This window comes from Salarias fasciatus, chromosome 20, assembly GCF_902148845.1.
Source record: "Salarias fasciatus chromosome 20, fSalaFa1.1, whole genome shotgun sequence".
Classification (NCBI taxonomy): domain Eukaryota; kingdom Metazoa; phylum Chordata; class Actinopteri; order Blenniiformes; family Blenniidae; genus Salarias; species Salarias fasciatus.
The window spans coordinates 32,703,443-32,730,146 of record NC_043764.1 but is presented as its reverse complement, the minus strand read 5'-3'; the positions used below and the strand labels follow the sequence as shown (position 1 = coordinate 32,730,146).

General features: G+C 48.1%; 1 protein-coding gene across 1 annotated transcript; it reads left to right on the top strand.

Moving 5' to 3' along the window:
* LOC115407481 (tumor necrosis factor receptor superfamily member 14-like) lies at window positions 1-26,488 on the top strand (the record flags this gene model as incomplete). The annotated part of the gene is made up of 7 exons (XM_030117827.1): window positions 1-138; window positions 5,209-5,323; window positions 25,236-25,326; window positions 25,568-25,693; window positions 25,990-26,148; window positions 26,247-26,334; window positions 26,407-26,488. Coding segments are annotated over exons 2-7 (588 nt in total), but the record flags the coding sequence as incomplete, so codon positions are not given.
* Between the last annotated feature and the right edge of the window lie 216 nt (window positions 26,489-26,704).

The following is a 26,704-nucleotide window of genomic DNA, read 5'->3' as shown; positions in this document are numbered from 1 at the left end:
ACTGCATTTGAAGCAGGAAGGGGGAGAAGGCTGGTCAGGTTTTCAGACTGTGGACTGGTTGTAAAGCTGTAAGCTCCAGACTGGTGTTAAACTCGTCTAGTTGTGGATTGTAAAGCTGAACAAAGTGAAGGACTGAAGGTGAGTTCATGATTCAGACTCTGTTTCTCCTCTCTGTCTGACTGGTACTGCTGTTTTCTTCCTTCCTATTATTTCCTGAAAGCTGAACTGCTGAATGTGTGTTTAGAAACCAAATGGCTGGATTGAGGATTCCAGATGTTCCAGACTGAATGTTTGGTTTCTAACCTGACCTCCATGAAGTGTCTTTAATGTTCAGCTGGTTCTTTTCAGTCTGACTTTAACCTCAGAGACATCAGCCTGCTGGCAGGAAGTGGAGTCAGTCTGAGAGACATCAGGGAGCAGGGCTGGGCCCACTGACATGGGAGTTATTGACAATAATGTCAACCAATAGAAGACATGAACAATGGAGGGAAGAGCCGACCCGTGGCAGAGGCAATACAGTCAGATGCTAAGGGGGCTGTCCATAATGGGGTGCCAGCGCCACCACGCTGACAGCACAGCGGACAGGAGGGGTGGCGGTTGCAGTCTCTGGTCACTTGCTCATTGAATGAGGGCGCTCGTCTCGGTCTCATCTGGGGCGCATAACAAGCACGCGCCGGGGCTGATGGAGGGAAGAACTACATCAGATCAGTGCAGAACGCCACCAGTGATGGAGGACAGTCAGTTCCTCCACCTGCTGCTTCAAATCCTCCACCCACCAGACGTCCTCTGATGTTATATTCACTATTCTACTTGTGGTCCCCCCTGCTCCTCCAGATGGAGTTCCCCCAGTCTGGAGAGTCAAGCAGCTCATGGATTTAATCGAGCAGTGTGAAACCTTTCTGGCCCTCTGGCCATGGAGCGATGCTGAGCTGATGGGAACCCTGAACGCAGTTCTGAAGGGTCCTGCTCGGTTGGTGTCTTGCCATAAAATGAACAGCTGGTTGTGGCTCAAGAAGTCCTTCCTGGAGGCCTTCCTGTCCTCTGACTATTGGTCAATGATTGAAGAGTAGCTCAGTGCTAAAGTCCAAACCCCCATCAAAGACCTGGCTACTGCTGTGGGTGAGAAAGTGGACTAACGGCCCGAACGCACTGGACGCGGAAGCGTCGCGCACGGCGCTTCTGATCGCCTCCCATGTTAACCTATCTGGCTGGCCGCACACAACACACAGTGAAGTGCTACGCGCGCCGCAGATCGCGCTCTGCAGTGCACCCACTCTGCTTCGTTCTATTTTTCACGCATGCCGCGAGCGCCGGGAGCGCCATATGTCAAGCTGGATCAAGCAGATCGGACCAGACAGGAAGTCGGAAACAGAAAAGGCAAGAGAATCTGGTCAATTTTCAAAATAAAACAAAATTAAAGCCGCAAGCGGCATTGGTCGGGACCGAGCCTCCCCGCCGGCCCGCGACTGAGACGTCCACCCACTAACATGCAAGTTGTTAGCATCTCCCATCCACTAACATGGAATTGTTAGCATGTCCCATCCACTAATAGGTAGCTGTTAGCATCTGTCATCCACTAACATGCAGCTGTTAGCAACTCCAATCCAATAACATGGAGCTGTTAGCATGTCCCATCCACTAACATGTAGCTGTTAGCATCTCCCATCCACTAACATGTAGCTGTTAGCATGTCCCATCCACTAACATGGAGCTGTTAGCATGTCCCATTCACTAACATGTAGCTGTTAGCATCTGTCATCCACTAACATGGAGCTGTTAGCATCTCCCATCCACTAACATGTAGCTGTTAGCATCTCCCATCCACTAACATGTACCTGTTAGCATCTCTCATCCACGAACATGGAGTTGTTAGCATGTCCCATCCACTAACACGTAGCTGTTAGCATCTCCCATCCACTAACATGGAGTTGTTAGCATCTGTCATCCACTAACATGGAGTTGTTAGCATCTGTCACCAACTAACATACAGTTGTTAGCATTTCCCATCCACTAACATGGAGTTGTTAGCATGTTCCATACACTAACATGTAGCTGTTGGCATCTCTCATCCACTAACATGGAGTTGTTAGCATGTCCCATCCACTAACATGTAGCTGTTAGCTTCTCCCATCCACCAACATGGAGTTGTTAGCATGTCCCATCCACTAACATGTAGCTGTTAGCATCTGTCATCCATTAACGTGGAGTTGTTAGCATGTCCCATCCACTAACATGGAGCTGTTAGCATCTTCCATCCACTAACATGGAGTTGTTATCATGTCTCATCCACTAACATGTAGCTGTTAGCATCTGTAACAGTGAACTTGTTAGCATGTCCCATCCACTAACATATAGCTCTTAGCATCTGTCATCCACTAACATGAAGTTGTTAACATCTCCCATCCACTAACACGGAGCTGTTAGCTTCTTCCATCTGCTATTGAGAGTCACTAAATGAAGGCACTGAGGCTGTGTTCGAACCTGCGTACTTACCTACTACTCATACTAACTTATTGAGTATGCAGTGTGTTTACACTGGCAGTATGCGATTTTGAGTATGCGAGAAATTCCGGATGCATACTGCATTCGCCAGAAATGTTGAGTATACATCGTGTGTTCACTACTCATACTGAAATTGCCCAAGATGCAACACGACGGACAGCGGTTGCGCCAGACAGAGCTTGCGGCGCCTCTAGTAGGGGGGCTGGCCCTGCGATCTGGGAAACTCTGTGCTTGCCGGCGGGCCCGCCGCTGGGGTGCCGCGCCGCACCGGGGGGCCTGGGGGTCCGCCGCCGGACCTCCGGGACCGACTCGGTGCGATGCCCGGGGCGGGCTGCTCCGTAGGACCGCTGGGTGAGGCCGAGCGTCTCGGTCCTGCTGCCGAGCGGGTCGGCGGGGAGCCGGTCGGAGTGGCGGGGGCGGCCGGCGGTGTGATCCGCGGTCGCCCGCCGCCAAAGCCCGACCGGGCCTGGAAGCTGGGCCGCCGGGTTGGGGGACCGACTGCCGCGGCCACGGTGCTGAGCGCTGTGCCGGGCGGGGGGGCCCTGTGGCGGGTCCGGGGTTCCTGTGTGCTCTGCCTCTCTGCTTCTCTGACACCCCTGTGCTGGAGCCGCTCACTGCAGCTGGCTCACATTTCGCCGAATTCGTCCTAACAAAATCATAAACAGTTGGTATTCGGACAAGTAAACGACACATTTGGGCTCTAAACCACCACTTTGTCGCCTAATTAAAAAAAAAAATCTCGATAAAGTTATACATTTGAAGAGGTCAGAGCTAAAGTGAAATCAGCTTTAGCAGGTCGATTTCGGCTCGGGGAGGAGTGCAATGCATTATGTAGTATGCTGTAGTGTAAACGCTTTGCATACTGTCTGATGGACTGAGTATGCAGGATGCAGGATGGGTAGTATGAGTATGGAAGAATATAGTAGGCAGTATGTGGTTTCGAACACAGCCTGAGTGTCAGAGTTTGATTGACAGCTGCTGTCAGCTGTGTAACATGAAGTTGTTAGCATCTTCCATCCACTAACATGAAGTTGTTAGCATCTCCCATCTGCTTTTGAGAGTCACTGAATGAAGGCACTGAGTGTCAGAGTTTGATTGACAGCTGCTGTCAGCTGTGTAACTGCAATGCATGCCCATATATGGTAATGTGAGTTAGAGTGGGGGAGAGGAGAAAATAAAAGCTCCTGTTTGGGAAACAACTGCTCCTTGTTCCTTTCCTGTTTGGCAAAACTGAACAAAAAATATCACGTTTGAGAGGAAAATTAGTTGTCTTTCAGTTGGTGAGGCTTTCAGAGCAGTCAGACTTTTAGTTTGGACCGGAGAGGCCTCAGTTTGTGAGAAGCGTGGGATTTTTCCCCATCCGGCTCCATTATAACTGAGAGCAAAAAAAATGCAGAGCGTACACCTTTTCTTACCTGTGAAAACTTACAGATACATGATATTTTCCCCACTTATGTTACATCATCTTGTTCGGGAGAACCTGGTGAAACTTTGCGTGTGCTCGGTTTGTTGATAGGAGTCACGGTTTAGCCGCAGTCACCACTTGTTCGAGGTGCTGAAAAAAGGCGACTTTTTTCCTTTTTTCCCCATTATTAAGGATGAGGGCCGGAGCAAGGCAGGATTTGAGACTTCCAAATTTGAACGCTAATAAAATCCACACCATTAGACTTTTGATTAAGTTGTTCACAACTTTTGTAGAGAAATTTCTCCTCTATCACGTCGCGTGACTCTTATGTCTGTACGACAAACGGTCTCGGAGGAGATAATTTTTTCGTGAGGAGTGATTTTGAGCAAAATTTTACTTTGAAAGGGAAATAGCGGACTTCCTGTTGGATTTAGGTCAGGGGTGTCAGCATGTGAAATGTAGATCTTGATGAGACGAACGCGTCAACGTTGGTTTGATCTCTCTACGGCATTCCTGCGGGCCGTTGTGCCTATTTCACTGTTTCTAGGTGGTGCTAGAGAGCAGATGAGGTTAATTTTTCCATTTTATAAAATTTTTTGCCGGTTATGATGTGCGTGCCAAATTTGGTGAGTTTTCGTGCATGTTTAGGGGGTCAAATTTGGGGTCAAACACGGGGGGCGCGTAATATCTAAGAAGAAACAAACGAAGAACAATAGAGACCTGGCCCTCCAGGCTCGGTCCCTAATAAATGACGATTAGTTACGGTGTTGCTCGTCCGTCTATAATTTGTCACTTGGGTCTAATCACAAGAGAGATGGACACACAGACAGACATACGCACGTACACACCCAATCAAACAAACACTCGCGCGCACGCGCGCACACACACACACACACACACACACACACACACACACACACACACACACACACACACACACACACACACACACACACAGAGTTAAGCCTGATTTACCGTTCTCCATCACGGCGACGCCATTACTACGTCGGTAACCCTACGCCGTCACTGAGCATATCTTGCTCATGTCAACAGGAGTTTAAGATTTTTGGGAGGTGCACGTCAAGCCCTAGCATAGGGGGCTGCGTAGGTGGCGTAAGTCCTGCATCGCTGCGACGCAGAGGCATACAAAGGCCTTTACTGAACGTTGTTTTTCATCTCTCCTCCCTGCCTGTATTTTATCTTGTTTCCAGCACAGCGACCTCGACTGACCTGAGAGCTTCTAAATAAAATGTCATATTATTCCTGTAGTGAACTTTCCCTCATTTGCTGCTGTGTTGCAGAGTTCGGGGTGGTGAAGTCTCCTCCTCCAGACCTCAGTCAGACGATGTCTTCACCCTCCAGCAGCCTGAGAACATGACTCCGAGGAGAAGGCCTCCAGCAGCCGCCGTCTTCCTGGTGAGACGCTTCCTGTCCTGCAGGGACATGTCTGTGTTTTGGACACTGTGGCCTCAGGCCTGGTGAAGTCTGGCTCTGAGGACTGATGGTGAGATGAGGGTGGAGGCTGAATGTGGAACATGTTCTGACTGTCCAGCTGAGAGCTGCTTCTGTCAGACTGGGGAGTTTCCTCCTCAGGATGTGGCAGAATAAAGCCAGGCTGCTCATCTACTCTCTGTTCTTCATCCATCTTCCTCCTGACTGATCCACACTCTTCACCACCTGCTCAGGATCTGAAGAGTCTTGATGGAACTCTTCAAGACTTTTCCTCATTTTGAATTAAACTGTCCTAAAGCTCCAAATCTGATGGACAGCTGCCTCCATTAGTGTGTGAATGGGTGAATTAACAGCTTTGAGAGTGGGTCATGCAGAAAACCCTTCAGTAAATGACTGACCAGGTACTGATCAAAGGTCAAAGGTCATTTCGGCTGTTAAGGTGTGACTGTAATTAAACCTGGATGATCTTTGGACTTCTTGAAGATCTGAGCAGCGACACATGACTCTGATCCTCAAATGAGTTCAGATTAAAATACTAAATATTTTCTGTTTCAGTTCAATACAGTCAAACAGTAAGTTAATAAGGAACTGATTAATTAATCTTTAAAAAGTACCAACACTTATAGAGACTTTCTGTCACAAAGTTTATCAAAACTTGATTAAAATATAAAGTTACTAGATGTTTGGAAAAGTAACTTGTGTTCAAGGCTGACCGATTGATCATTTTCTGACTGAAAGGACCATTTCAGAAAATGTGATGGTGAAGCTTCAGTTTTCTTCAGAGCTCCTGACTGACCCAGGATCTGTTGTGTCGTCTCCAGACCATCTTTAATCAGACACAGCTGCTTTCCAGCCAGCGGCGTGCAGACTGAGAAACACTAACTGGTGGAATTAACACTTGTCTGGAAACATCCTAGTAGAGAAACTCATGGACTTGTTTGGTCTAGATGGGGTCTTGTGGGTTGGATTCTTGACTTCCTCACTAACAGATCACAACAAGTCAGAGTGAATGGAACATTGTCCAGCCTTTTATCATCCTCAACCGGTTCACCTCAAGGCTGTGCTCTGTCTGCACTTCTTTACATTTTGTATACTAATGACTGTTGTAGTCGTCACACAAACAGATTCATTATAAAGTATGCGGATGACTCTGTTATAGTCAGCCTGCTCCCTGATGAGGAGGTCAGCCACGGCCAGGTACTTGACGATTTTGTATCCTGGTGCGATGATTTCTTTTTACAGATCAACGTTACTAAAACGAAGGAAGTCTGTATTGACTTCAGACGTACGACTCAGGTTCCTCATCGCAGTGTCGTTCACAATCAGGGAGTTGAACTGGTGAGCAGCTACAAATATTTGGGCACTATAATAGATAACTCGCTCAAATTTGATGAGAACTGTGACATGCTCTGTAAAAAGGGTCAGCAGCGCCTATTTTGTCTGAGGAAGCTCGCTAAATTCCAGGTAGACAGAGGCCTGATGAAAATGTTTTACTGTTTACTTATATCGAGTCCGTTATTTCCTTTTGTATCCTTTGTTGGTACGGTAATGTTACTGTTAAGGACAAAAACTCCTTAGGGAGAATTGTGCGCGTTGCTTCCAAAGTAGCCGGGGTGAAGTTCAGCAGCCTGGAGGAAATTTATAATATTCAGCTGCTTAAGAAAGCCAAGAACATTTGCAGAGACGAAACCCACCCTCTGCATCAGGAGTATCAGCTCCTTCCCTCTGGCCTCCGCTTCACTGTCCCTCTAGCTACTAAAAACAGATATAAATTTTCCTTTGTGCCTCTCTCCATCCGCGCTTTAAATGCCGAGAAGAAGAGGAAGTAACAGAATGTCTACCAGTCTCCATGCTTTACTATGCAACTACTGCACATTCGCTGACAGTGGTTTGTCATTTCTTGTTTGCCGTCTGGATTGTTTCACACAGCTTGGTTTTATGGGTCCACCTTGCTGATCTGCTTTTTATTTGTACTGGAGCTGATTATGCACCGAGGTTTGTTATGCTTTTATGTTGTCTTGTTATGTATGAACGTGAACTTACTGCACATTGAATCGCCCTCCAAGGGACAAATGAATAAACTGAACTGAACTGAACTGATCCTGAGCAGGACCAGAAGTGGAGTTAGAGGATAAAGCAGCACCTCGGTCATAGGGAGGATGTTGGGCTCCGTTAGCATCTGACATCACTGATGCTGTACATCCATCCATCCATCCATCCATCCATTTACTACCACTGATCTGGGGCCGGGTCGCTGGGGCAGCAGTCTGAGCAGAGATACCCAGACTTCCTGTCCCCAGAGTCTTCATCCAGCTCTTCCTGGAGGACCCCAAGGCATTCCCAGCCCAGAGACATAGTCTCTCCATCCTGTCCTGGGTCTTCCCCGGGGTCTCCTCCTGGTGGGAGATGCCTGGAACTCCTCCCCAGGGAGGCGTCCAGGAGGCATCCTATAGAGGTGCTGAGCTTCCTCAGCTGGTTCCCACCCTCACCTGTGGTGAGGGTGGGGTCATAGACTGACCTGTATATCGAGAGCTCCGCCTTTTGGCTCAGCTCCTTCTTTACCACAATGGACCGATACAACGACCGCATCACTGCAGACGCTGCACCGATCCGCCTGTCAATATCACCTCCATCCTTCCTCCAGAGTCTCTCCACCAACCTGAAGAGGGAAAGCCACCTTGTTCCGGTCCAGGACCATGGCCTCGGAATTGGAAGTACTGATCCTCATCCCTGTCACTTCACATTCAACTGCGAACCATCCCAGTGCATGATGGTCCAGGTTCCATTGAGCCAACAGGACAGCATCATCTGCAAAAAGCAGAGACCTGTGGTCCCTGAACCGGACCCCCTCTGGCCCCTGGTTCCTGAACCGGACCCCCTCTGGCCCCTGGTTCCTGAACCGGACCCCCTCTGGCCCCTGATTGCACCTCGAAATTCTGTCCATAAAAATGTAGAACAGAACCACTGACAGAGCCTTGCCGGAGTCTGACATGCACCAGGAACAGGTCCGACTTACTCCTGGCAATGCAGACCAGGGTCCTGCTATACAGAGTTATACAGAGACTGGATGGGCCTTAACAATGGGCCGCGAACTCCGTGGAACCCTGGAATAGACTTTCCCGGGGAGGCTGACGAGTGTGATCCCTCTATAGTTGGAGCACACCCTCCGGCAGGGGCGGACTTACCATTAGGCGAAACTAGGCAGTTGCCTCGGGCCCCAAGTTCCTGGGGGCCCCATAAAACTCCTCATACACTTATGGTTAATACAGTTATTGCTTATTTGTACACATTAATTATGTTTTGATTGAAATCCTGTCGCTAAAATGCCAGCAGAATGCTTATTGTATTATGTGTGTCTCGGGGCCCCCCTTCAGTCTCCACATTGGATCAGTCCATCTTACTGCGCATGTGCAGAGAGGATCCAGGAAGAGCAGCAAAACATACGAAAACAAACGGCGCGAAGACAAGAGAAGAGCAGAGAAGAGAAAAGAACAGAACAGAAAAGAAAAAGACGATGAAAAGAAGCTCCCCCAGCGATGCTGAAAAAAGGAGGAAAAAGGAGGAAAAAGGAGGAAAGCAGAAAGCTGCTCTCAAAATGCCCCAAAGTGACGACATACTTCACCGCGGCAGCGGCTCCAGCAGCAGCAACCCACCACGGCCCCAAGCCAAGCTGTCCCTGACCTCGCCGGCCCCAAGCCAAGTCGGCCCCCGACCAACTCGGTCCCAAGTAACTGTTCCAATGGAACAGAGCACATTTAGAGCAGCCGCACATTGTTTTTATTTTTTCAATCCTCGTGAACGTCTGTGTGCGTCTCTGCGATCAGCGGATGGTGCGTTCAGGAGCGTCGGAATGTTAATTACTACTGAAAATAACGGGGTTACAATGGCTACATGTGAAGGATTTGTGTGAGTCCCCCCCCATCCCCCCCCCCCCCCCCCCATCCCCCCTAAACTGACCCCTATGTGCAGATGGTTTTAATGAGACAGATGTTGCAACTGAGGCTTTACTGTTCATCGTATTTATCATGTTCAAACTTAGTATGAATCAAAATAAAATACAATATTCACAACAACCAGCAAGTGTAACGGCGACATCAACACCTGTTTGGGAGGGTCAGTTGTCGACGTGTGGAGATGAGCAGCTAGTGAGTATCAAAATGGCGTGTGTGTTGTCTTCTCATTTGAGAGGGCCCCATTCCTGCCTTTGCCTTGGGCCCCAAATTTGTTAAATCCGCCACTGCCCTCTGGTCCCCCTTTTTCAAAAGGAGAACCACCACTCCGGTCTGCCAGTCCAGAGGTACTCTCCCCGACCGCTACGCGATGTTATAGAGACGTGTCAACAAAGACAGTCCCTGCATATCCAGAGACTTAAGGTACTCAGGGCGAATCTTGTCCACCCCCGGTGCCTTGCCACCAAGGAGCTGACCGACCACCTGAGACTTCAGCTTGGTGATGGATGAATCCACCTCTGAGACCTCAGACTCTGCTTCCTCTACGGAAGACACGGTGATGGGGTTGAGGAGGTACTCAAAGTATATTCTTTCCACCGACCACAGCTCCGGGCAGCTGCTTCGACAATGGAGGTGGAGGACATGGTCTACTCAGACTAAATGTCCCCAGCCTCCCTCGGGACATGAGAGAAGCTCTCCTGGAGGTGAGAGTTGAAAACCCTGCTGACAGAGGGTTCCACCAGACGTTCCCAGCAGACCCTCACAACACGTTTGGGTCTGCCAAGTCTGTCCGGTTTCCTCCTCCGCCAGCGAATCCAACTCACCACCAGGTGGTGATCGGTCCACAGCTCTGCTCCTCTCTTCACCCGAGTGTCCAAAACACGAGGTCAGAGGTCAGATGACACAACAGCAAAGTCAATCATCGACCTCCGACCTTGGGTGTCCTGGTGCCAAGTGCACTGATGGACACCTCTGAGCTCGAACATGGTGTTTGTTATGGGCAAACTGTGGCTAGTCAGAAGTCCAATAACAGAACACCACTCGGGTTCAGATCAGGGAGGCCGTGCGTCCCAATCACCCCCTTCCAGGTCTCACTGTCGCTGCCCACGTGGGCGTTGAATTCTCCCACGAGAACAATGGAGTTCCCAGATGGAGCAATGTCCAGTGCCCCTCCCTGGAACTCCAAGAAGGTCGGGTACTCTGCACTGCTGTTCAGCCTGTAAGCCGAGACAACAGTGAGGAACCTATCCCCGACCCGAAGGACCAGGGACCAGACCCTCTGGTTCACTGGGGAGAACCAGCCCTTCTTGAGAAGTTTGGTTCCAGAGCCCAGGCTGTGTGTGGAGGTGAACCTGACTATATCTAGCCAATACCTCTCAACCTCTCAATCTCCATCACAAGCCCAGGCTCCTTCCCACCAACAAGGTGACATTCTTTTTTTTTTTTTTTTTTTTTTTTTTTTTTTTTCCCTTGTCCTGTTCGGTAGCTGGGGCGTGCAATATTGTATGATTGTAGCCTTTTACTATCCGAACAGATTTTAATATTAGCAGCAGGATGAGACTGAGTCTCCTCCTGCTGCTGCCTTTATTTAAAGCTGGCATCCGGCATGGCTACCGGACAGGACCGGGACGGAAACGCTCAGAGAGCAGGGACAGAAAGAGAGAAAGATAAAGAGAGGGAGAACGGAAGGGGGGGGGGGGGGGGGGGGGGGGGGGGGGGGGGGCACACAACCTATGTACAAAGTCACAATACAAAACAGTGTTGTCGACGCACCACACGCAACCTAGAACAATCCCAAACCCCCAATCTAGACAACACCAAAACAGAGCCGACAACCAACACAGAAAATTACAGAACCATACATACATTTTTTTTTTTTTTTTTTTTTTTCCCCCCTTTTTTTCCAAACCATATTAGTGAACAGACCAGGCCACAAAAATAAAAGGAGGTGTAGGGGAGGAGGGAAATGCAAGGACACCACAAACCGTATTTTTTTTTTTTTTTTTTTTTTTTTTTTTTTTTGAATATAGCTAGTCGTAACTAGTAGTAAACTCGGGGTGTGCATCAAGAGAGGTCTGCTACAGATCACCATTAGTCTAACCACCACAAGAAGACAAGGTAACCCAGTATGTAAAGAGTGATTAAAGATCAACGTGATCATGTGAATATGATGGTGACAGTGATGGTGATAGTGATCATGCATATATGACCTCTGACCTCTGAGAAGGCCAGAAGCAGGCCAGAGAGGCCCTCAGAGCCCAGACAGCCGGCGGACATCACAGAGCCCGGATCCAAGCCGCCCCCCGAGGCAGACGCCCACGCTCCAGTCCAGAAACGGGGCAGAGGAAAGCCCCGGCCGGGGACCCCGGCAGTCCCGGGGCCCGGGCCCCGCGGAGCCATGACCGGCAGGAGCCGGTCCACCCCGGGCGCCGGACGCCCGGGGCGGGCAGGGCCGAGAGCCCAAGGCCCAAGAGCCCAGGAGCCAACCCCCCACCCAGGCGAAGGGCTATGACCCACCCGGGAGAACCAGCCCACACGGGCGGCTACCCACCCCGGGCCAGTACACCCCCCAGCGCTCCGGCCACGCACCCCGAGATCCAGGGCATCACCCCCCCCCCCCCACCCCACCCCCCCCCCCCCCCCCCCCCAACCCACCCCACCCCACCCCCCACCCCACGACCCCCACCCGGAACCCACCCCCCCGCCCGTCCCCCGCCCGGCCCACCCCTCCCACCCCTCCCACCCCCTGTCCTCTCCCGCCTCACTCCCCCCCGCCCCAACCCAACACTCATACCCACTCACTCATACTGACACACACACATGCACACACGCACACACACAACCACTCATCCCTAAACCAAACGCACACACACACACACTCACATTCCAACACACTCACACCCTCTCACGCACACGCTAACAAGCACGCGCACGCACACACACAGACACACAGACACAGACACACAGACACACGCACGCACGCACGCACGCACGCACGCACGCACGCACGCACACACGCACACACGCACACACGCACACACGCACACACACACACACACACACACACACACACACACACACACACACACACAGTCCATCCTACCCCAAACACACTCACATTCCCGCGTCATCCAACTGTCACATCCTGTGGGAGACACCCCCGGAAGGCAAGGGAACACCGAACCCCACATCCAGAACCCCCCGCCACCCACAACTGCCGCCCCCACCCCCCCACCCCCCTGCCGCAGACAGGTATGCACCCCCCTGAGCCAGCAGCCCCCCAAACCACAGCCGCTCCAAACCCCCGGCCTGTGGGGAAAACAACAGCCCCCCCCGCCCCACCCCCCACCAGAAGGAATCTGGAAACGGGGGCGCAGAAGACCCCATTGCCCTCCCTCCCCCCCCTCCGTCTCTTGAGTGTTGATGGGAGTATATGTTGTTTGCGATTAAAATTTGAGGGTCAGTAACCACACCGTGCCGCGAGTGAGGCCAAACGAGCAGTCTCATCCACCTGAACAGCCCCACCCCCGACACAGCGCGCCAAGACCCCCCGATGTGTGTGTTTGTATGTATTTGGTCGTGTTAGATGACTAAGTGCAATTAAGACTGAGAGGCGAGCCACTGAAGGGTGCAGTGATTGGGGCCACTTAGATGGCCCCCTCCACCACACCCAACTTGATAAGCCCGCCTCCCAAAGCCCTACGTGTGTGTGCATGAGAGCGGGGGGAGAGGGGGGTCCGGGGATGCCGCAGCACCCCCGTCACCCAGGAGCCCCCCGATGAAGGACAGGGCCAGGAGCGCCACCCCCCCCCCCCCAGGACCAGGGCGGACAGCGACCATGGCCAGAGAACCACCGACCCAAGAAGCACACACCCATCATGCATCAGGAGGAGTGAAGGTGAGGACAGACAGGGGGCAGCAGAAGGACCCAGACCCAGGGCCCACTGCCCCCAGGCCCACCGGGGCCACCCCCCACAGGACACCGCACTCTCTCATACATAGCTCCAGTCGCCCACACATATACACACACGTACAGACATACATACATACTTACAGATACACACCCTCACACACATACATACCCCGCTCACAGATACATACCCACACACACATACATACATAGTCATACACAAACATATCCAGATACACACCCACACACTCACATACACCTACATAAATACCCACACATACAAAAACATATATACATACTCACACATACACACCCACACACATATACACATACACGTACACGCACCTTCCCCAACCCCCTAACCCCCACAGCCCACCACCCCCCTATCTACACCCCCATCCACCCCACCCTGTCCCCCACCACCCACCCACCTCCCCCGCCTCCCCCCACCCATCCACCCCACCCCCCTGTCCCCCACCACCACAACCACCCACCCCGATGCCCTGGATTCCGGGGCAGCAACCAGACACCAGGGCGTGCACCGACCCAGGCCGCGGCAGCACGCCCGAGCCGACCGGCCCCCCCAGCCAGGTCGACCCCCTCACCCTCACGGAAGGAGAGAGCCCCCAGGCACCAGGGCCCAGGGCCCCCAGCCACACCCGCCCCAGGACACCCCGGCCGCCCGGACATGAACCGGCACCCGCCGACCCCGGCCCCCCGGGGCCCCCGCCCCACCGCCGCCAGACAGCCCCAACAACCGGCAGCCCCCCCACCCCCAATCCAAACCAAACACGAAGACAGCCCCCAGCGAAGCTGCCCAGATCCCGACCCCAAGACAGTGCCAACCACCTGCAGCCATCAGGCCCCCCCACCAACAACCGACCCTCAAAGTGGAGAGGCCCTCATCTTCCCCTTACATTAAGTGATGGAGCTGATCACAGGGGACCAGAGGGAACCAGATTCAGCTGATTGGTCCTCTGAACAGACAGACATCGTCTCCAAGCTGATATGATCTAATAGAAGATTCTTAAACTGCCCGTTACTCAGATTATTTCTGGATTTCCAATTTACAAGGATAGTTTTCTTTGCGATGCACAAGATGGTGAGAACCATGTAGACAGAGTTTATCGACATGTTAATTTCACCCAGATCACCTAAAAGGCACAGTGTGGGAGTTGCAGGGATATTGCATGTGAACCATGTTGACAGGTCCTCACACACCTGAAGCCAGAACCTCTGCACTGGTGTGCAGGACCACAAGGCATGGAGGTAGTTGTCAGTCATGTTATCCTTGCAATGTGAACAGATATCAGATTGTGATAGACCCATCTGGAACATCCTTCGTCCTGTGTAATGAATTCTATGCAGAATTTTGAATTGTATTAGTTGTATATTTGAATTCTTTGTCATTTTGAAAGTATTTAAACATATTTGTGACCACGCATTTTGGTCAAAGTTGTTAGATAAGTCAGCCTCCCATTTTAAGGTCGGAAGGAAGATTTCGTCTTCTACCTTTGATAATATTTTATATATCTTTGATAGCAACTTTGGGGAACTGAGGTTTAAGAATTCTTCGACCCCGAGAGGTAGCTGTCCCTGCAATTGATTAAAGGTATACTTTTTGCCTATGATAGATTTAAGTTGATGATATTCTAAAAATGCTGTGCTGCTGATTCCATATTGTGAGATGAGAGTATTGAATGATAGAAAGTTGCCATTTTCAATGATATGTTCAAGCTGGCTGATTCCTTTATTTCTCCACTGAGTGAAGTTGATCATCTTTTTGTTTTGCACGATGTCCGGGTTGTTCCAGATGGGTGTGAGTTTACACGGGATCAGAGAAGATTTGGTTAGCTTTAGAAAGTCCCACCAAGCCATTAAAGAGGAGCTGATGTTGACACTTTTAAAACACCGATGGGATTTGATGGTGGGACTGATGAATGGCAGGTCAGAGATAACTAGATCCTCACATAATGCTTGCTCTACATCCAGCCATGGCTCATCTAAATTGTTCGGTTTAAGCCATTTGGAGATATATTGCAGCTTGCTGGCTATAAAGTAATTACTGAAGTTAGGCAAGTCTAGTCCACCTCTGTCTTTAGTCTGTTGTAGCGTCTTTAAACTGATACGTGATGGTTTATTTTTCCAGAGAAATTTAGATATGTATGAGTCCAGTGATTTGAACCAGCCAGACGATGGTTTGGTTGGTATCATTGAAAATAAATAGTTAACCTTAGGTAAAGTCATCATTTTAATGGTGGCAACCCTCCCCATAAGAGATATAGGTAAGCGTCTCCACCGTAAGAGGTCATCCTCTGTTGATTTCAGTAACGGAACGTAATTTAGTTTTAAAAGTTCTGATATCCTTGGAGAAATGTTTATGCCTAAATATCTAATGTTTCCAGACTGGATTGTAGCATTGGGTATACTTTGTAAATCACAGTTTATAGGCATGGCTGTAGTCTTAGACCAGTTGATAGAATAGTCAGATATTAGTGAAAATTTGTCAATAAGTGTGATTGTCTGGGAGATAGAAGATGGAGAGTTCTGCAGGAAAAGCAATACATCATCTGCATAAAGACTTATTTTATGTTCTATCTTATTGTTAGCCAGGATCCCTCTGATGTCTTTATTTTGTCTTATAGCAGCTGCCAGAGGTTCGATAAAGATGGCAAACAGTGAGGGAGAGAGTGGACAGCCCTGTCTGGTTCCTCGCTGCAGACAGAAGCTTGAAGAAGTCTGCTCGTTAGTCTTCACACATGCAGCTGGGTTGTTATATAAGATTTTAATCCAATCTATGAAAGACGTTCCAAACCCAAATTTGGTTAATATTCCAAATAGAAATTTCCAATTTACTCGATCAAAAGCTTTTTCAGCATCTAAAGAGATAATTATGGATTCCAGATTGTGTATTGTAGCGTAATCTATTATATTAATTAATCTGCGCATGTTATTGGATGAGTGTCTACCTTTAATGAACCCTGTTTGGTCAGGATGTATTATGAGCGGGGTTACCTTTTCTATTCTTCTGGATAGGGCTTTGCTGATTATTTTGAGATCTACATTTATTAATGAAATAGGACGGTAACTAGACGGAAGTGTGGGGTCTTTCCCTGGTTTAAGTATTAAAGTTATTTTGGCTAAGTTCATATTTGAGGGTACTGTTCGTTTATTTTTTATTTCCATTACCATTTTATGAAAAGTGGGAGCCAACATGGTCCAGAATTCTTTATAGAATTCTGCTGGATAGCCATCTGGACCTGGAGCTTTATTGTTGGGCATATCCTGCAGAGATTTATGGAGTTCATCCAGTGAAAGAGGAGAATCCAACACTATTCTATTTTCATCTTTCAATTTTGGAAGGTTAATATCATTAAAAAAAGTATTAATTTCCTCATCTGTTGTGTCTATTTGTGATCGGTATAATCCTTGATAGAAATCTCTAAAGATATTATTGATCTTGTCTGGGTCATGGCTGATGTTTCCTTCTGAATCTTTAACAGCTGAAATCGTGTTTTTCTCCTTGTTTGTTTTTAACTGATTCGCCAGGAATCTTCCAGATTTATTACTATGCTCAAAGTTCTCTAAACGGAGTCGTTGGATCAGGAATTGAGTTTTTTTATCTAGAATTTCATTCAGTTCAAGTTTAGCTTTCCTTATATCCTTCAGTATGTTCTCTTGTGGGGAGACATGATAAGCCTCCTCCAGCGATTTAATTCTTAATTCCAATTCTAAAGTTCTTGAAGCTTCTTTCTTTTTCTTGTGTGAGGAGAAGGAAATTATTTTTCCCCTCATCACTGCTTTCCCTGCCTCCCAAAGAACACATGCTGAAGTATCTGGCAAGTCATTATTTTCTAAATATATAGACCATTCTCTCGTTAGATAGCTAATAAACTCTGGATCTTTAAGTAATGATGTATTAAATCTCCAGTTTCTAGTTGGTGGTTTATTCGTCTTATTTCTGAGAGTAAATGAAACTGGTGCATGATCACTTATGACGATGGGATGAATTTTGATTTCTGAGATGTCATTCATCAGTGTGCTGCTAGTTAAGAAATAATCTAATCTAGAGTAGGAATGGTGAACTGAAGAGAAGAATGTGTATTCTCTTGCAGTGGGGTGGTGAGAGCGCCAGGCATCGCAGAGACCAAAATCCTTCATGTACTGTTTCACAGTTTCTGAGGATTGCCAGAGTCGTTGACTTCCTGTGGTACTCAGTCTGTCCAATTGTAGGTCAGAAACCATGTTGAAATCCCCTCCTATAATCAATGTGTGACCTGAGTGATCATCCAGTGAGGAGAAGAGGGAGTGAAAGAAGGAGGGGTCATCAACATTAGGTCCATACACGTTAGCAATGCAGAGTTTAACATTCTGGATAGATAATGTGATAATAACAAATCTGCCTTCTGGATCTATGATTGAACTGTCAGTAGAGAAGTTTAACCTTCTACTGATAAGAGTTGCTACTCCTCTTTGCCTGGAATTGTAACAGGCTGAGTACACCTGTGGAAACTGTGTTGATCGGAGAAGATCTACTGATGAGTTTGTTAGATGAGTTTCCTGTAATAAGACAATGTCTGCCTGCAACTCCTGAAGCCGATGGGTAATTTTTAATCTCTTTTCCCTTGTACCAGCCCCACGGATATTCCAGGAAACGAAATTGAGAGTGTTCATGACTAGACAGCTATGAGTGTTACATGCATTTCACTAAACCTGGTGTCTGAATGGAGCCCGTTGTTTACTGGTGTGCACCCTGCATGTCAGCTGAGTGTGCGTTCTGAATCTGTCTATCAACATGCTTAGAGTGCGCGTGAACCTGTACAGTGATGTGTGTCAATAAGCCGATGTCCCGGTGCGCCCCGCGTGTCGGGTTACTATGGTAACGGGTGCAGCTACAGTGAAGCGTGAGAGGGTGAGAGTGAAAAAGGGTGAAGAGAGAAAAAAGTGAGAGTGAAAAAAGAAACAAATGCTTAAAAAAACACATCCACGGTGAGCAGTGCAGTGGAGACGGGCAGTGACTTACTATTAATTAATTTATGGCTGTTTTATGTATCAATATTTACGGAGTGATTATGGGATAGTGAGAATGCAGCACCTGAGATCAGTAGAGCCACGGAGTGATGTTTGGGTCACGGAACAGCTGGCCGTTGATGAATAATTTATCCACGGCGATGACGGCGCGGGAGCCCTCCGAGATGGATTTTTTCCTGATCGGGAACAGAACTCTGCGCCGATCCAGGATCTCCTTCGGGAATTGATCATTCACGCCGTAGTGGGTTCCCTTCAGCTGCCGGCCCTGGCTCTTCACCTGCTCCTTCTGTTTGAAGTTGACGAACTTGGCCACGATGGGTCTGGGTCTGGACTCGCCGGGTCTTCTCCCTCCCAGGCGGTGGATCCTGTGGAAGGAGATGTTTTTCACCGCTTCCTCCGGGAGCTTCAGCTGCGTTCTGAGGAAACTTTTCACCGTCGCCTCGGGGTCCTCCTCCGTCTGCTCCGGGATTCCAGAGAACACTAAGTTGTCCCTCATGCTCCTGGCCTGGAGATCGATCACCGTTTCTTTAATCTTCTTGTTTTCCTCTGACAGTCGGGTCAGCCCCTCCGTGAGGGTCTTCACCGACTCTCTGAGGCTGACGTTCTCCGCCGCCAGCGACTCGACCTGCTGCTGGCTGAATTCCAGCGACTCGCGCACAGCCTGGAACTCCTTGTGGAGGATTTCCAACAGGTTCAGGCGAGCATCGAGGCTGGAAAGTTTCTTATCTATGGAGATAAGAACGTCCGTCGAGTCGTTCGCAGGTGGAGAAATAGCTCCAGACGATTCCTCCCGCTGTCTCTTGGCTTTAGACGAGGAAGTAGAGGGGGTGGATGTTTGATTCGGCTTCCCCATGACGATCCGGTCGAAGCAGCGATCTATGTACTCTGTCAGGCTGGTCGAATCCTCTTCACTGTGCTCCAGGGTGAACCTAAAACACACTAATTTCTCTACTTCTACGACTTTTTAGAGCCGAGTTAGTGAAATTCAGTAAACAAATGAATCTGTCAGCGCGCTTAGTTTGAATCTGCCGTCTCACAGGAAGTGCGTCACTTACCACATCACACGTCACCTACCTGCGCCGTCCGGCGTGTCTAAACCAAAATCTAAATCCACAGGTGACATTCTATGTCCCTAGGGCCAGACTCTGTGTCTGAGAATTGGGTCGCCGGGCACCCTGCCATCAGTTGCCACCCAATCCACACTGCACCCGGCCCCTATGGTTCCGTCGGTGGGTGGTGAGCCCACCAGAGGTTAGGCCCACATCGCCCTGTCAATCTGAACCCGGCTGGACCCCGTGGGCGAAGGCCCGGCCACCAGGCGCTCGCATATGAACCCTAACCCCAGGCCTGGATCCAGAATGGGGCCCCGGCTGCGCCATACCAGGCGACGTCACGGACCTCGATTTTAACGTCTTCATAAGGGCTGTTGTCTGGCCCGTCACCCAGAACTGGTTTGCCAGGGGAGACCCTACCAGGAGCGTAAAGCCCCTGACAACATAACTCCTGGCAGCTGCTCAAACTCCCCCACCACTTTAAGGTGGCAGTTCTGGGGGGAGTTCGCTGATGCTAATGCTAAGCTAAACTAGCGGATGAATTCAAACAGTGAAAAAGAGGCTTTGGTGATTTATTTGGTGCTTTCTCCTTTCCTGGAAACTTCTGTCCGTCAGTGAGAATCCTCAAACTGAGAAATCGTGGAATTGATCAGCTGGTCCCTGAACACATTGACATGATTTTTTCACTGAGGAATGCTGGTTTGAGAGAGACAAAGTGTCCTAAAGGGACTTTTCCTGCGGGCTACACAATGGACACTGAGAAGAAGTGGAAAGTCATGATCCTGACAGCTGGATTTGGAGGACGAAGAAGATCTTTGTACTCATGATGGAAGAACATCTCCTCGGGGTTGTCCTGATCTATGGTAAAGTGAGCAACATGGCAGCCAATAAGGAGCCCTGCAGCCGTCGACTTTGATAGAACACCACTGCGGTGCGATCAGAGAACAGGTGATAGAAACACATCCGGCTGTAACACAGACTGAGGAACTCTATCGTAAGATGGAAGCCCATTGGAGGCTGGATTAGGTGGGAGACAATACTGTTCCGGCCCACCGTCTTGTGGATCACCACTTGCACGACTTTTTTTTTTTTTTTTTTTTTTATTGGAGAATATATCCAGTGACAAGTTGTAGTTGTGTCATACAATTTCCTTATTCCCCAGATTTTCAGAAAAAAAAAACAAACAAAAAAAACAAAACAAAAAACAAAAAAACAAAACAAAGGGGAAACAAAATAAAGATGAGTAAATAAAAATCATACAAAATATACTCAAGTCTAACCCAACCACATATACCCATCCCACCCTGGCTCAGATGAAAATCAAATATACAGTTTAAGCACAAAGAATAGCACTTAATCTGGCAGGACCTGCAATTCCTGAAAGTATGAAATAAAGGGTTCCCATTTAGAAAAGAACTTGTCAGTACATCCTCTCATCGTATATTTAATCTTCTCAAGTTTAATGAAGAACATGAGGTCTGTAAGCCATTGCGATACAGAAGGAGGGTTGGGAGATTTCCACTGCAAAAGAAGGCGGCGCTTGGCAATTAAAGAGGTAAAACTAATCATTTCTTTTTGGACCCTAATTCCCTAGACTTATAAGTGGTGCCGAAAATAGCAATAAATGGACAGGGCTGTATAACAATTCCCATTACACAGGATATTATATAAAAATAACTTAACCAATAATTATGCAGGCGTGGGCAAAAGAAAAACGTATGACTCAGATGACACTGTGAATTAGAACAACGGTCACATTTGTCCTCCACCCCTGGAATTATTTTAGACAATTTTAACTTAGAGAAATGGACCCTATGGTTGATCTTAAACTGGATAAGAGCCAAACGTGCACAAGAAAAGACAGTGCTTGACTTTCTGACCATTGCACCCCACCAATTTTCATCAATTGAAATACCAATCTCCTCCTCCCATGCAGTCCTCGTTTTTGAGCTGGAGTGATCACCCAGGTCCAGTATAAGGTCATATAATACCGAGACTCCTCCTCAACTTGGTATCTTAAATGTCAATATATCTTCCCATACCTGATTGAGGGGGTAGGGAAGGAAAGGCTGAGAAAGACTTAGAAACAAAATGTCTGACCTGGAAGTACCGAAACAGATGATTTGAAGACAGATCATATCGTGTTGATAAATTGGCAAAACTATTGAAAATACCATTTGAATATAAATCAAGAAAAGAACGAATACCCTTTTTACACCATACTGAGAAAGCAGAATCCATGTTAGATGGGGAAAACAGGTGATTATCACACAATGGGCCCAGAGGAGACGCCATGAGGAAATTAAAATATTTCCTGAACTGAAGCCAAATCTTTAGTGTATTGAGCACAACAGGGTTTTTAACGTATGTTGAGACCTTAAGTGGCAGAGAAGAATATAAGAGAGCAGGCAAAGAAGAGTTGTAACAAGATTGATTTTCTAGTTTGCACCATATTAAATAAGGACAATTGATCCAACAACGTATTTTTTGAATGTGTGTTGCCCAATAATAAAACTCAAAATATGGAAGAGCAAGACCACCACTAAGCTTACGTCTTTGTAATAATGATCGTCGCACCCTTGGAGACCTTGCACCCCAAACAAAGCAACCAAGCGTTTTATCTGAAGAAACAAAAAAATGTTTTGGTAAGATAAAGGGATTGATTGAAACAGATAGAGAAAGGAGGATATGAATAGGATATGAATTTTAATAACTTTAATCTTTCCTATCAAGGAAAAGGGGAAGTTCTTCCACCTCTCTAAGTCAGATTTTACTTGGGCTATAATTGGAGTGAAGTTGGCGGAGAAGAGACCAGAAAAGGTACGAGTCACATGAATTCCAAGATACTTAAAGCCAGAAGGGGTGATTTTAAAAGGCAAGTCAGCCTGTTGGAGTTGTGAACCAGCAGCATTAATGGGAAAACATTCACTTTTATTGCGATTTAGCTTATATCCTGAGAATGAACTTAATTTATCCAAAATGGACAGGACACCTGGAAGAGAAAATACCGGATCTGTTACGTATAACAATAAATCATCTGCGCATAGAGATAAACGGTAACACCATTACGGATTACACCTCTCAGTAAATTATAGGACCTTATGGAGATGGCTAATGGGTCAATGGCTAAGGCAAACCGAGATGGAGATAGAGGGCAGCCCTGGCGTGTACCACGTTCTAAAGAAAAATAGTCTGAGCGGTCATGGTTTGTGTGAACACTAGCTTGAGGTGAAGTGTATAGTAATTTTGCCCAACTAATAAATTTAAGACCAAAGCCAAATTTTTTTAGTACCTCAAACAAGTACCCCCACTCAACCCTATAAAATGCCTTTTCCGCATCCAGTGAAACTACAATCTCAGGTAAAGTATCTGAGTGGTTGCAATAAATGATATCCATGAGCAAACGAGCATTAGAGAATATGTGACGTCCTTTAATAAATCCTGTTTGCTCCTCAGAAGTAATACCGGGCAGGACACTCGCTAAACGAGTGGCAACAGTTTTAGCCAAAATCTTCACGTCAGCATTAAGTAAAGAGAGAGGCCTGTATGAGCTACACAATGTAGGATCCTTTTCACTTTTTAAGAGAAGAACTATTGAGGCTTGGGACAAAGTGGGTGGTAACACGCCATTCTCCACAGACCCATTAAACATTGACAAAAGTAATGGCGATCATTTATTGACAAAATTCTTAATGAACTCTATTGGAAAACCATCAGGGCCTGGAGCCTTTTTAGACTGCATTGCTTTGATTGCAGATTTTAGTTCTTCTAGGGAGAGAGGAGCATCCAATTCTTCTGTTTGGTCAGGTTTAATAGTAGGGAACTGAAGATCGCCCAGAAACTCATTCATTTCAGTATTATCAGAAGGAAACTTTGAACTGTATAAGAATAAATAAAAAGATTTGAATGTTTTGTTAATTTCAACAGGATCAGTCACAATAACATTGGAGTCATTTTTAATTTGGGGAATAAGTCGTGAGGTGGACTGGCGTTTTAACTGGTGTGCCAACAACCGGCTGGCTTTATCACCATGTTCATAATAATTACCACGGGTACATAATAACATACGCTCAGCACTTCCAGTAGATATAAAATCAAAATCTGTTTTAAGGTTTAGGCGCTTCTTAAATAATTCAGGAGTAGGATTAGAGACGGCTTCACGATCAAGGTCACTATTAGCAGATGATAATTCTGTGAGTCTAGCGTTCTGTGTTTTGTTCGAGTGGGAGGAAAAAGAAATAATCTGCCCTCTCACGAAAGCTTTGAGTGTCTCCCAGAGTAATGAATGAGAGGTGGAACACTTGCACGACTTTTTGCCACGATGTTGTCGTGCCAATCTGGAGTCACAAACTGGCACTGTTCACGACCAGTTCACGAATAGTTCACGAATGCTCCCGTCAGTGTGGCGAACTGGCACGACACATTCACGCATCGTTTGCGAGCTTCCCGCATTGGCACGACGTGGTTGCACATGCAATTATGCACGTCATATAAAAAGGGGGCTTCCCCAGCCCCGGGTCATTTTTGGATTTGCTGTGGAACAGACAACATGCTGAACGCCAGAGACACCGTCACTGCGGAGAAGAGAAGATCCTGTACCTGCAGCTGCTCTGTGTTGAAGAGCAGCAGAACAGGCGCTGCCGAGGGCCCCGAGCTGAAGGGGGCCCCGACGGACGGCTGACATCAGTCAATTTCAATGACAAATTAAAGACGCTACACTTGATGCTGCAACGACCGTGTGTCGAAAATCCCCTGCATGGGGCCCTTTTCCGGATCCTCGCCGGTGGCCACGACTGGCAGCATCCTCCCACATCGTCCTGACATGTTCACGAGGCGTTCACGGACAGTTGGCGCTTAGTTCACGGCCCGTTTGCGATATTTTGTCGTGAACAAAATTTTGAACATTTCAAAATTCTCGTCCCGACATGGCACGCAGTCACAACGGGTTTACGCACACTTCACACCACTTTACAAGTAGTTTGCGACTCGATTTGTGCCGATGCCTGCCACAGAATCGTTCAAGTGTAAACCTAGCCTATGGATGATGGAAGCCCCCCTCCCCCCATGCTCCCGTCATCAGAACTCTGGCCTCCTCCAGAGGATAACCACCGAGGACAGAGCAACCGGCCTAATCTGACGCCATTCTGCTCAGAGACAGTCTCCTGGACGAGCTGCATTTGGTCATCAAACCAACAGCTGCTGATTAAACAAGTACTTGCATTCATGAAACATCTCCAAGGACGCTGACTTCATGCAGCAATGCAGCAACTCCCTCTCCTCTGGCCCCTCCCTTTATCACCCCTCCCTCCCCCTCCCTGCAAACAAAGAGCCCTGTGGCAGCCCCAGCTCCAAGTCAGATGCAGAATGTTGTCTATGTGCTAACTGCAGCGCTCATCGCCCCTGATTGTTCTTGTTCTGTTCTTCTGGAAGAGGAGGCGTTGGCGGAGTGTTCAACTCGCTGCGGGACGATACTCCTACTCAAACGCAATTTTGTAGATGTACTTGTACTGCAATGACAGAATAAAGCTTCTTTATTCTGAAATAAAAATAAAAAATAAGGAACTACATAAAATAAAGAACTAAAAATTTATCAAATTGCTCAAAAAAATCACAACAAATAGTGGTGCAACAAGATCAGTTCAGCAGATAATAAAATAAACCCAACTTCAGTCCAACGCCCACTAATCAGCTGTGCAGGAGAAACAGTGCAGGGTGGTGGGAACAAAGCTCATCCTGCTACAGGTGGTTTCTGGAGCCTCTTCCATCCTCCAGGAGGAGTCTCACCTCTCCTCACCGTCTGTCCCTCCTTCCTGTCTCCATCTCTGTCCTCCTCCACTCGTCCTCCTCACATGCTGACCTCTGGTCAGTTTGACCTGCTTTGTCTCCACCTGCTGCTGTCCTCTGTTGCTGAAGACTTTCATTTCTCTGGACAGGTGATTGTGACTGTCTTCATTGGTGATTCCCTCACCTGCCATCCAGCTGAGTATGAAGTGAACAACGAGTGCTGTTACATGTGTCCAGCAGGTAAGACCACTGAGTCCAGATGTGTCCAGCTGCTGCTTCAGGCTCTCAGGTGAACATATTTGGTGTAGAAGATGTTTCTGAGCTTGAATCCTCCAACCATCAACAGAAAGATGTTCAGATCCTGAAAGCAGCTCCTGGATTCATGTTTCTGAATTAATCTAATCAAAGTAAAGACGTTATTGAGACACACTTTGATTCTGTCTGAACTTCTTCAGGTGATCAGAGTTTTTGTGTTAAACAGGAACTCGAGTGGGGGTTGACTGTACAGAGTTCTGGAGCACTTCCTGTCTACCCTGTGTTGATGGAACCTTCACAGAAAAGCCCAACGGATTAAAGAAGTGTTTCTCTTGCACCTCCTGTGATCCAGGTAGGATCTGTCTTTTATTTATCTTCTGTACCGCTCATCCTGTTCAGGGTCGCAGGGGGCTGGAGCCAATCCCAGGGGCTCCTGGGTGAGGACAGGTCCACCTGGACAGGTCTCCAGTCCATCACAGGACAAACTCAGGAAAAAAATCCTGGCTGCTGTTCTGCTGCTGAGGCTTGTCAGGACCTCACATGTCCACCAGGAGCTTTGATGAAATGGTCCAAATAGAGAAGAGAAGCTGTTAAAATGTTGATGTTGTCTCTGTCTGCGTTCTGTGGAACCTCCACTTGTGTCCACAGGTTCTGGACTGACAGTGAAGAAGTTCTGTTCAGCAACATCAGACACAGTTTGTGAGCCGCGGGAAGGATTTCTGTGTGTCGCCTCTTCTGACAGAAACGGCTGTGCAGCAGTGAGGAAGCACCACAGCTGTGAGCCGGGTCAATACATCCATCAGAAAGGTTGGTGTCAGCGCCTGCTGCTGCGCTCCGTCAGGAAACGGCCATATTCAGCCAGTCAGTGGAGCTGTCCCAGGCTGACTGCTCTCCATGTTCTCCAGGAACAGCCTCCTCAGACACCCAGTGCTCCCCCTGCAGTGACGGGACGTTTTCTGACGGGAACTCCACCACATGTCAGCAGCACACACAGTGAGTGAAGCCTCAGCGTCCACTGAGACAGCAGCAGGGACTGTCCTCTCACTCTGGACTCTGTCCTGACAGATGTGAAGAGCTGGGCCTGCTGCAGACAACAGCTGGAACCACTTCAGCTGATGCTCAGTGTGAAAAACAAGGTCAACCTCGGACAATATTTGGTGTCAGTCTGGTTCCGGTGGTTCTGGTGGCATTACTGGTAATAGTTGGAGTTGTAATGTTTTTAAAACGAAAGACTATCTTCAGGGTAAGCTTTGGATTTTGTGGAAATATTATAGTCTATATGATGAAAGAACATGTTCATTAATTATCTGTTTTTGAATTGATGTGCTTCAAACAGCCAAACGGAGGAAGTCCAGAGAATGGT